Source organism: Cajanus cajan, chromosome 10 (genome assembly GCF_000230855.2).
Source record: "Cajanus cajan strain Asha chromosome 10, NIPB_CcT2T_4, whole genome shotgun sequence".
In the NCBI taxonomy this organism is placed as follows: Eukaryota; Viridiplantae; Streptophyta; class Magnoliopsida; order Fabales; family Fabaceae; genus Cajanus; species Cajanus cajan.
In genome coordinates this window covers 22,611,683-22,623,568 of record NC_138526.1, presented here as the reverse complement: position 1 = coordinate 22,623,568, position 11,886 = coordinate 22,611,683, and the positions used below count along the sequence as shown (strand labels likewise).

At 38.5% G+C, this 11,886-nt stretch overlaps 2 protein-coding genes across 2 annotated transcripts; both read left to right on the top strand.

Moving 5' to 3' along the window:
* The first annotated feature begins 3,955 nt into the window (after positions 1-3,955).
* LOC145952762 (uncharacterized) lies at positions 3,956-7,730 on the top strand. The gene is made up of 2 exons (XM_083065727.1): positions 3,956-7,473; positions 7,600-7,730. The coding sequence occupies exon 1, from the start codon at positions 4,300-4,302 to the stop codon at positions 7,468-7,470; it is 3,171 nt and encodes a 1,056-aa protein (XP_082921853.1). The 5' UTR covers positions 3,956-4,299; the 3' UTR covers positions 7,471-7,473; positions 7,600-7,730.
* Positions 7,465-10,963, top strand: LOC145952763 (uncharacterized). The gene is made up of 10 exons (XM_083065728.1): positions 7,465-7,861; positions 7,935-8,138; positions 8,221-8,457; positions 8,540-9,181; positions 9,254-9,516; positions 9,590-9,757; positions 9,825-9,929; positions 10,009-10,081; positions 10,162-10,257; positions 10,344-10,963. Exons 1-10 carry the CDS (start codon positions 7,604-7,606, stop codon positions 10,431-10,433), a joined length of 2,136 nt encoding a protein of 711 aa, XP_082921854.1. The 5' UTR covers positions 7,465-7,603; the 3' UTR covers positions 10,434-10,963.
* The last annotated feature ends 923 nt before the right edge of the window (positions 10,964-11,886 follow it).

The window sequence follows — 11,886 nt, the reverse complement described above, 5'->3', positions numbered from 1 at the left end:
CAAGGGTGAAGGCCACTCAAATAAACCCTAAACTCACTCAAGAAGGAGAGGGGAGGGTTAGGCCGTGTAAACCTAGGTGACTAAGGAGAGGATTTGAGGCAAAAATGCTTACTCAAATTCATATATTCCAAAGTGTGTACAAGGTGGTAGGCTAAGGGTATATATAGGAGTAGGAAAGCATCTAGGGTTGCATTTAAGGTTGCATGGCCGTGTAATGCAAGCCCAAATGCAAGCTAAATGCAACCTAAATGAACCCTAGATGATGTGTGGGTTCCCTTACTCCTAAAAGACTAAAATACCCTTTGACCTAAAAATAGAAAAAGTGGACTTTGACCTCACAAGTCAAGGTTTAAGTCCTAAAATAAATCCTAAGCTAATTTTCCCATAATACAAAGGATAAACGAAAATAAAAAATAAAATCCTATCATCTAAAGTACCCCAAAATACAAGGGTAAAAAAGGAAATAAAGCAATAAAATCCTATACTACTCAAAATGGGCCTAGGAGATGGATCAATACTCCACACTCATGATGAGTATGGCTCTAGGCATGGTGTCTCCTTCATCTTCCTCCATTCCCCTAGCCATGGACCTAGTAATGGGTCCCACATGAAGCTCCAAGGGTGGTCCTCCATCATCCCCTTTTCTTGAGAAGGATTTGACCTCAAATCTTCAAGTTCATCCATATCACTAGTTCCTAGAAAAGGTGTAATATCACAGACATTAAATGAGGAACTAACTACATTATCGGAGGGAAGATCTAAGATGTATGCATTACCATTAATCTTTTGGAGAACTAGGAAAGGTCCATCTTCCCTAGGGTTGAGTTTTGACATCCTTATCTTTTGGAGAACTTGGAAAGGTCCATCTTCCCTAGGGTTGAGTTTTGACATCCTTTGAGTGGGGAATCTCTCCTTTCTCAAATGAAGCCAAACCCAATACCCAACTTTAAAAGTCACCTTTTTCCTCCCTTTGTTGTTATATTTAGCATATTTTTGGGTTTGTTTCTCAATTTGGCTCTTGAGATTTTCATGGTATTTCTTTATAAAATCAGCCCTTAATATTTCACAAAGAAGTAGTATTAGGGAGTGGTAGTAAGTCAAGAGGAGCGAGAGGGTTAAAGCCATATACAACCTCCAAAGGGGATAGATTAGTAGTTTTGTGGACTACCCTATTAGGAAAACTCTATATGGAGTAGACAGTCATCCCAAGTTTTCTTATTCCCTTTTAATATGACCCTTAATAATGTGGATAGGGATCTATTCACCACTTCAGTTTGCCCATCAGTTTGTGGGTAACACGTAGTGGAATAAACAAGCTTGGTTTTTAGTTTTTCCCATAATACTTTCCAAAAGTGACTTAGGAACTTTGCATCCCTATCAGACACAATAGTCTTGGGTAAACCATGTAAATGAACCACTTCCTTGAAGAAAAGCTTAGCAATATAGCTAGCATCATCTACTTTGTGGCATGGTATAAAATGAGCCATCTTACTAAAACGATCCACTACCACAAAGATAGAATCAAATCCCCTTTGGGTTCTTGGGAGATCAAGCACGAAATCCATACTAATGTCAACCTAATGGGAGCTAGTTATAGGAAGGGGTGTATAGAGTGCATGAGGCATTACTCTAGATTTGGCTTGGAGACAAGTAATGAATTTAGAAGAATTCCTTTGGACATCTATTCTCACGCGTGGCCAATAAAATTTTGATTTTAAAAGACTTAGGGTTTTATCAACCGCAAAGTGGCCCGTGAGTCCCCCTTCATGACTTTCCTTGACCAAAAGCTTTCTAATGAATCCTTGAGGTATGCAAAGTTTTCCCATCCTAAAAAGGTACCCCTCTAGTAAGTAAAATCCATCAAAATGCTTTTCGAGGTATTTAGCAAAGATGGATTGGAAATTTTGATCAAGTTCATACAATTCCTTTAGATTATCAAATCCAAGGATTTGAGACCCTCACGAGAAGAGTAATGTATGCCTCCTAGAAAGAGCATCGGCTGCTACATTATTCTTTACTTTTTTGTACTTGATAATATAAGGGAATTGTTCAAGAAATTCAACCCATTTAGCGTGCCTTTTGTTTAATTTCCCTTGCCCTCTAATATACTTGAGTGACTCATGATCGATATGAATAATGAATTCCTTAGTCACCAAGTAGTGCTCCCAAACTTGGAGGGCTCTAATAAGGGCATACAACTCTTTGTCATAGGTGGGATAATTCAAGGTGGCCCCATGGAGTTTTTCACTAAAATAGGCAATGGGATGACCCCCTTGAAGTAGCACGACACCTATTCCAAAACCGGATGCATCACATTCTAGCTCAAAGGTTTGAGAAAAATTTGGAAGGGTTAGAATGGGTGCATTGGTGAGTTTTTCTTTTAGAGTTTGGAAGGCTTTTTCTTGGGCTTCACCCCAAATGAAAGGTACATCCTTCTTAACAAGCTCATTAAAAGGGGATTCAAGTGTGGAGAAGTCTTTCACAAATCTTCTATAGAAGCTTGCTAAACCATGAAAGCTTCTAACTTTTCCAACACTTTTTCTGGTGGGCCAATCTTGGATGGCTTTTATTTTCTCGGGGTCAACATGCACTCCCTCTTTATCGACTTTGAATCCTAAGAAATTGACTTGATTTTGACAAAAAGTTACATTTCTCAAAGTTGGCATAGAGGTGGTTGTCCCTAAGAATTATTAAGACTTCCCTTAGATGTCTAAGATGCTCATCTAAGGTCTTGCTATATACAAGAATGTCATTAAAGTAAACTAACACAAACTTTCCTATGCAATCCCTAAGAATATGATTCATTAGACGCATGAAAGTGCTAGGGGCATTAGTGAGACCAAAGGGCATCAATAGCCACTCATACAAACCAAATTTGGTCTTAAAAGCAGTTTTCCACTCATCACCCTCTTTAATTCGAATTTGGTGATAACCACTTTTAAGGTCAATCTTGGAAAATATGATGGCTCCATGCAATTCGTCCAACATATCATCTAGCCTAGGGATTGGGTGCCTATACTTTATTGTAATGTTATTGATGGCCATAGGATCGGTGCACATCCTCCATTTGCCATCTTTCTTTGGCACCAAAAGAACGGGGACGACACAAAGGTTAAGGCTCTTTTGAACCTAACCCTTCTTCAACAAGTCATCAACTTGAGACTCTATCTCTTTGGTCTCTTGAGGGTTAGTCCTATAGGTGGGCCTATTTGGAAGACTAGCACCTGGTATGAGGTCCATTGGATGTTCTATTCCTCTTAAAGGTGGAAGTCCACTTGGAACTTCTTAAAGAAATAGGTCATCAAACTCTTTCAAAAGTTTTTGAACCTCTTGAGGTAGAGACTCAAGCTCATGACAAGTGGCAGCTAGTGTCTCTTTGAAATATAGAAGGTACAAAGTTTGTTCAAGCAAAAGTCACTAGTGCAAAAAAGGGTATTTACGTCACCCAATTTACGTCGCAAACCACAAACACCGACGTTGTAAAAATGCGGTGGCAGTTTCGTAAATAAGTGGAGACTAATTTACGTCGGACCTCTCTTAGACCGACGTAAATTAGGTAATTTACGTCGGGTACCTCCAATCCGACGTTAATTTACGTCGGGTACCACTATTCCGACGTAAATTTACGTCGGTTCCCTGTAGTCCGACGTAAATTTACGTCGGTCCCACCCAAATCCGACGTAAATTTACGTCGGAGTTCAACAAGGGCGACGTAAATTTACGTCGGCGACGCCTTATCCGACGTAATAGTTCTCCTATATTGCCCCCAAGGTCCCATTTTCATTCCCGCGCTCACAGTTTATACGAAATCCTCTGAATTACTTGAGTCTCCCTCTGCGTTTACGGCTACATTCAACGTATCCAAGTTTGTAAGTGTCAGCACGTTGGTCGTTTGAGGTTAGTTTGTTGTCCCTGTAATTTATTTGGTTTTTTTTTGCTATTTGTTCCTCTGGAACGGGCCGTTCTGCAAGGAGAACGGGCCGTTCTCCTTGCAGAACGGGCCGTTCTCCTTGCAGAACGGGCCGTTCTCCTTGCAGAACGGGCCGTTCTCCTTGCAGAACGGGCCGTTCTCCTTGCAGAACGGGTCGTTCTGCAAGCAGTACGGGTCGTACCGCATGGAGAACGGCCCGTTCTGCTGGAATTTTTTTAGTTGTAATTTGTTGATCTGGAACGTCCCGTTCTAGTTTCAGTACGGCCGTTCCAGATGCATTAAAGAAGAGACTTTTTTAGGGTTGTAGTTTAGGTTAAAAAAATTATGAATAACTGAGTCAATAGTTAATTTGTGTTAATATATAGATAATGAATCGAAGTTGGATGAATGCAAGTCGCATTAGTCAAGAGTACAGAAATGGAGTTGAAGAGTTCTTACAATTTGCAAGAGAAAATGGGAAACCCATCAAAGGGGCATATTATTGTCCATGTGTTCGATGTTTGAATCAGATACGTCAAGAAGTTGGAGAAATACGTGATCACCTGTTTATATATGGTATTGTGAAGAGTTATACAGTATGGACATGGCACGGAGAAATATTAGACATTCCAACAATGTCAACAACTGAAAATTTTGAAGGGATGAACGATAACTTAGAAGAGATGATACGTGATGTTGGTGAAGAAAATTTTGAAAAAGCACATGTGTATGATACCTTAAAGTCTGATTTTGAGCAACCATTATACCCAGGATGCAGTATGTTTACAAGATTATCAGCAACTTTAAAATTGTTTAGTTTAAAAGCAAGAAATGGTTGGACTGATAAAAGTTTCACAGAATTGTTGGAGTTATTGAAGGAGATGCTTCCAGAAGATAACACGTTACCTAATCGCAACTATGAGGCAAAAAAGATACTATGTCCAATGGGTTTGGAGTATAAGAAGATACACGCGTGCCCTAATGATTGCATATTATATACAAATGATTTTGCTACACTGAAAGTGTGTCCCACATGTGGATTGTCGCGGTTCAAAAAGAAAACTGATGGAAGTAATGGTGAGGAAGAAATAGAGGGTCCCCCTGCTAAGGTCTTATGGTATTTGCCAATAATACCTAGGTTTAAAAGATTGTTTGCCATTAAAGAAGATGCAAAAAACCTCACATGGCATGAAAATGGTAGAAAATGTGACAACTTTCTTCGACATCCAGCTGATTCTCCGCAATGGAAGAGGATTGATGAAACATTTCCAGAATTTGGTGCAGAGTCAAGAAACTTGAGAATTGGTTTAGCTACAGATGGCATGAATCCTTATGGGAACTTAAGTAGTAAACACAGTTCATGGCCAGTTTTGTTGGTCATTTATAATTTGCCTCCTTGGCTATGCATGAAGAGAAAATATATTATGTTGTCTATGATGATATCAGGTCCCCGACAACCAGGAAATGACATAGATGTGTATCTTAGTCCATTGATTGATGACTTGAAAATGTTATGGGACACAGGAGTGGAGGTGTTTGATGCATATCGTGAAGAAAAATTTACCATGCGTGCAATGTTATTTTGCACAATAAATGATTTTCCAGCATATGGTAACCTGAGTGGGTATAGTGTGAAGGGTCATTATGCATGTCCTATATGTGAAGAAAACACAAGTTATACCCAATTGAAACATGGGCAAAAGACTGCGTACACTAGGCATCGTAAGTTTCTTGTTCGTAGTCATCCATACCGTAGATTGAAGAAAGCATTCAATGGAAGTCAAGAGGATGAAATTGCCTCGACACCGCGCAATGGTGAAGAAGTATATCAACGGGTGAAGAACATTAACATTGTGTTCGGAAAGACGCAAAAGAAGTCAACTGAGAGAAATATCTGGAAGAAACGATCAATATTCTTTAATCTTCCTTACTGGTGCAAGTTAGATGTTAGACACTGCATAGATGTGATGCATGTGGAGAAAAATGTTTGTGATAGTGTAATTGGGACATTGCTAAACATCAAAGGAAAGACTAAAGATGGAGTGAAAGCACGACAAGATTTGGTGGACATGGGTATACGTTATGAGTTGCATCCTCAGTCTATTGGAAGACGCACTTACTTGCCTCCAGCTTGTCATACTCTATCAAAGAAAGAAAAAAAAAGCTTTTGTGAGTGCTTAAGCAGTGTGAAAGTTCCACAAGGGTACTCCTCAAATGTTAAGAGTCTGGTGTCTATGCAAGATTTGAAGTTAATTGGTTTAAAGTCTCACGATTGTCATGTGTTAATGCAACAACTTTTGCCTGTGGCTATTCGTAACATTTTACCATCTTCTGTTAGAGTTGCTATTACTCGATTGTGTTTATTCTTCAATGCCATTTGCAACAAAGTAATTGACCCTATAAAGTTAGATGAGTTAGAAAATGAAGCAATCACAATCTTGTGTCAATTGGAAATGTATTTTCCACCTTCATTTTTTGATATCATGGTGCATTTGATAGTTCATTTGGTTAGGGAGATTCGATTGTGTGGCCCAGTTTATCTTAGATGGATGTACCCTGTTGAGAGATATATGAAGATCTTAAAAGGATATGTCAAGAATCAATACCGCCCAGAAGCCTCTATTGTGGAGAGGTACATTGCAGAAGAAGCCATTGAGTTTTGTTCTGGGTACATGTCGAAATCAGAACCAATAGGAATTCCCAAGACTCGACATGATGGGAAACAATTTGGTAAGGGTAGTCGAAGTTTAAAGATTAGAACTGTGAGTCGAACAGAAGTTGACCAAGCACATTTGTACATATTGAACAACACTGATGAAGTAATTCCTTACATATCAGAACACATAGATGAAATCAAGATAGCACACCCTCGGATGACTGAGAAATGGGTATTGAATGAACATAACAAGAGTTTTTTAGCTTGGTTTAAGAAAAAGGTTTATGGTGAGGTTAATGCTTCTGATACACTTTTGAGACTCGCGCGTGGGCCTAACAATGATGTCATTACATTTGGTGGGTATGACATTAACAAATATTGTTTCTATACAAAAACAGAAGATGACAAAAGTAGAGTACAAAATAGTGGGGTTACAATTCAGGCTGAGGCTGTGCACTTTGCTAGTTCAAAAGATAAAAATCCCATTACAGCATCCATGAGTTATTTCGGAGTCATAGAAGACATATGGGAAATTGATTATGTTACGTTTAGAGTGCCTGTGTTCAAGTGTAAATGGGTTGATGGCAATACAGGTGTGCGGACAGATGATTTAGGGTTTACTTTGGTTGATTTGAATAAGGTCGGCTATAAGGATGAACCTTTTATTATGGCATATCAAGCAAGACAAATTTTTTATGTAAATGATCCATGTAATGAGAAATGGTCAGTGGTCCTCGAAGGAAGAACCATGCATGGAACTCACGAAGATGAGTCTCTAGATATGCATGAGACACCGTCTTTTTCAAGCAGATCATTTGGTCCTATTGCGGACAATGAAATGGACGAAATACATGCTATTCGAAGTGATCATGCTGAAGGAATATGGGAAAACATTCCAACCTAATAGGTTTCTGTTTATGTATTATTTGTTTTTTTATTAGTTATTTTGTTGCTATATTGTTATTATCTTTTTTACTTTATTTGTCTATTCAATTAATTCATTGTTTTAATAATGACAGTTTAATTTTTTCAGGATTATGGAGGATTCTGGGTCTGGCAGTGGAAGGAGGGAAGGTAGATCTGTCACTCGATTGTCTGGGTTGACAGCTGGGCGCATTGCCAAGGAGAGGACATCGGTTGAGGTGGATCCTCGTTCTGGCAAGGCATCAGGCCCAAATGCTGCCAAGTTTAAGAGCTATTTGGGAGTCCTAGCTCGACGACATGTTTCTATTATCATTCCATCATGGGATGACGTTCAGGAGGTTGACAAGAACCTCATGTGGCAGGATATTCAGGTATATACTTTCACATCCTTTCAATATTATATAACTTAAATACATTATTTATTATTTGTTGTTATTTTCATAGCAAAATTTTGACATTCCCAACACTGAGGGCATGAGGAGGAAGATGTTATCTGCCCTTGCCAGCAGGTGGAGAGACTTCAAGACTTTCTTGACACGGGAGTATGTATTTGGAGAGCGCCAAAATGAGACTCCCTGTCTAAAGTACCAGATCACTGATGAGGAGTGGATGCAATTTTGTGCCACTCGATTGGACCCTTCGTGGCAGGTTAGTTATCGATAACTTTTACATTGACACAAATACTTAAGGTATATTTTAATTTATCTCATTTTTTTTTGTATTATTGCAGGCTAAAAGAATAGTTGCCCAAGAACGACAAGCCAAGAATGATGCACCCCATCTATTGTCAAGAGGGGGATATGAAAGAAAAAAAAAGCAAATGAAGAAGGCTAGGGCACAGGCAGCAGGGGTTGAGGATGCTGACCGTGTGGAGTCACCTCCCCGCCATGAGATGTGGATAGCAGCCCGGACAAAACCAGATGGGCAAATGACTTCTGAGTCTGCAAGGGTCATTGCTAATAAAATAGTAAGTAAAAATATACAAATTAAGACTCTTCATTTCAACTCATTTAATTCATAAGATTTTTTAATCTTCCTTATTGTTGCAGGAGGATTTAGTTGAGCAGAGCACCCAAGGCTCATTTGTTTCCGATGGTCGGAATGATATCCTCACAACGGCCATAGGAAAGCCAGAGCACGGAGGTCGTGTGCGTGGTGTTGGTGGTTCTTGGAGCCACCGAGATTTCTTTGGTGGCCGATCATCGAGGCGCACTGTCGACTCTTACAGTCAAGAGGTTATACAGAAATTGGAGCAGAGATTGGAGATGCAGTTTGAAGAGAAACTAAAGAATATTGAAAAACAGTTTGAAGAGAAGTTTGAACTTTTGGCTCGTTCTCAGCAACAAACTGCAGTTGCTCATGATGGTGTTCGAGTCAGCACTAAAGGGAGTTGTGCTGCTCCAAATTTCTCAGGGGAACATGCTCACACTGATGTACCAAACCAGTGCGAGTTATATGTTGAGGATGACCCCCCACGGTTAGTGGCTATTGGCCGAGTATTTGAGGGTGGCTCAACCATCCATGGTGTCCCTCTACAGCCAGACTGGACACGGGTTGTGGTTGACCAAGTTCAAGATGCTGCTGCTCCAGTGCCTTTGCCCAATACAGAGGTTCAACTAGTGGGGCAGGCAACCGGCACATTCTTAGCTTGGCCAAAATGTTTGGTCATGCCGCTTTCAGCACGGGCAAAGGTAATTATATTATTGCTCTTTTAGATTCTTATAATTCTATTATTGTTTAACTAATTTTCATTATTTCTTTAGGATTTTATCGATCGTGGTAAGGAGGTCATGAGAGAACCTCATGTTCATGATGCTAATATCGCAGAAGCTGAGGATGATCCCATATCTAAGCTTCTAATCAAATTACCACGATTAAAGAAGCAACCAATTCAATTGCAGTGGGACATTAGAGTTTTTGGAGTTGATAGCTCTGATGTTCCACTATACATATCTCTGCCTGATGCATTAGAGATTGTTGGGGGAACCTCCATGTTAAATATATCTATCATACAGTTGTGGGCCATGTAAGTCATATTTTCTTTTATGAGTCTAAATTTACAATAATTACATTTAACTTATAATAATTATTTGTGTTAGGTACATGGACAAATTGAGTGTGGAGCAAGCACAAGCAGAAGTATATGGATTTATTGAGCCTCAATCCATCCAAAAATCAGGAAACACTCAGGTCCAGATCCAACAATATATGCAAACATGGATGAGTGACTCAAGAAGACATATATACATGGCTCCATACATTGACGGGTTAGTTTTTTAATTGATTTTTTAATCATGGTAATTTTTTAACTGATTTGTTTGTCATACAATGTAGGTCTCATTGGCAGTTAATGGTAATCATTCCTAAGGAATATACCGTGGTGTGGTTTTGTTCACTTCATCGAAAACCAAGCCAGGAAATTAAAAGCCAATTACATGGGTAACTAAATTTTTTCATTATGTTTTAACACTGTAATTATATATATTGGCTAACATTTATTTTTATTTCAATTAATTAGAATCGTGTCTGGAGCTAATATATTAAGTGGAAGAGCCAGATCATCAAAGTCATTGCATTTCATATACCCTAAGGTTAGCAAATTAATTCATACAGTCAATAATATTTAAATTTATTGACTTTGGAATTAATAGTTATTTGTTTCTCATTTTAGTGTAATAAGCAACAAGACTCGTTTGAATGTGGCTATTACATCATGTATTGGATGAAAGCCATAGTTTCTGCGGGTATTATTGATTCTTGGGCGCAGGTAATTCATATCAAAATTTATTTAACTATATTTACCTTTAGAATAATTAACATTGCATATTAATGACACTTAAATTACCCTTTCAGGTCTTTCAAGATCCATCTCCATTGCCCGAAGATGAGATGCTCAAGATAAGAGAACAATGGGCAACTTTTTTTCTAAGTTTAGTTAGTTAGATATTATGTTTATAGTTTGATAGTTAGTTATTTAGATAGCATTGACAAACATGTTTTATAGCTTTTTTAGGATAATAGGATTTACATTGTCATAATTTATGTTTTTTAAGATTTATATATTATTTTCTTTTTGTCATTCAATTTTGAAATACAATTTGAATTTCTATTCTGGACTGCCTGGTTTAGATTTGGTATTCTGGATTATATTTATATGCAGGTGTTGGGTATATCAATTTACAAACGTTTTTAAAAAAAAAACTGCCACAATTTACGTCGGACATGGCGTTGTCCGACGTAAATTTACGTCGGGCCTTGCAATGACCGACGTAAATTTACGTCGGACAAGGCCACGTCCGACGTAAATTTGTGGCACGATTTTGACCCTTTTTACGTCGGTCTGCAAAAATTTCCCGACGTAAATTTACGTCGTCTTCCAGTGGCGACGTAAATTTACGACTCCCGTATTAACGTCGGACCCTTTTCCGACGTAAAAGGGTCAAAATACACGACGTAAAACACCCTTTGTGTACTAGTGAGTGTTTTCTTAATGTCATTTTTGAGGGATAAATGATTGTTGTGAACAACTTCTTTAAAGGGGACACTTACCTCTAAACTTGGTACCTTCTCTTCCCCTTCTTTATTGTTTAGGGGATGGTCTTTCTTTTCTTTTGTTTTCTTTTTTTTTTTCTTCATCCTCTCTTTTGACTTTCATTTTGAGTTGGTCCTCACTCACTTGAGAAGGTGATAGAGGACACAACACAATTTTCTTGCCCAAGTGATGGAAAATTATTTTGTTGGTGAGGCCATCATGAATAGATTTTTTGTCAAATTGCCAAGGCCTTCCAAGTAGAATATGACTAGCATCCAATGGCACTATATCACATAAAACTTCATCTTTGTATTTGCTAATGGAGATAGGTATATTCACTTATTGGTTAACTACAATACCTCATTCCTCATTGATCCATTGTAATTTGTAAGGTTTAGGATGAGGTATAGTAGTTAAGGCTAACTTGTCCACTAATCTAGTACTACAGCAATTGCAACTAGATCCACTATCCATAATGAGAGAACAAGTATTTTCTAAAACCTTGCATCTTGTATGAAATAAGTTCTCTCTTTGGGATTGATCTAAATCACTAGATTGGTTTCCAAGGAGCCTTCTAACCTTTAACAAGTCTCCTTCACAAGGGTAGGTCTCTTCCTCAGATTCTAAGATTTCTTCCTCATCACTTGAAGAAGAAGTAGCTTCATAAAGGCTATTATAATGGTCTTGGCCTCTTAAAATCATGGTTTTCTTTGTTGGTCATTGCGAGGCAATGTGCCCTCGACCAAGAAACTTAAAGCACTTGATGTCACTTGTCTTAGTTTCTTTGGAAGATGTCCTATGAAAGGTTTTATCTTTTTTTTTTCCTTTTCATTTGGAAAAGGTTTGGAAGAGGGCCTTCCTTCT

What these genes read in the sequence shown, in the direction of transcription:
- LOC145952762 (XM_083065727.1), top strand. Translation starts at nt 4,300, where the DNA reads ATGAATCGAAGTTGGATGAATGCAAGTCGCATTAGTCAAGAGTACAGA.
- LOC145952763 (XM_083065728.1), top strand. Translation starts at nt 7,604, where the DNA reads ATGGAGGATTCTGGGTCTGGCAGTGGAAGGAGGGAAGGTAGATCTGTC. An exon ending in GGGTCATTGCTAATAAAATA is followed by an intron (nt 8,458 to 8,539) that starts GTAAGTAAAAAT and finishes TTATTGTTGCAG; the next exon opens with GAGGATTTAGTTGAGCAGAG. An exon ending in ATGGCTCCATACATTGACGG is followed by an intron (nt 9,758 to 9,824) that starts GTTAGTTTTTTA and finishes CATACAATGTAG; the next exon opens with GTCTCATTGGCAGTTAATGG.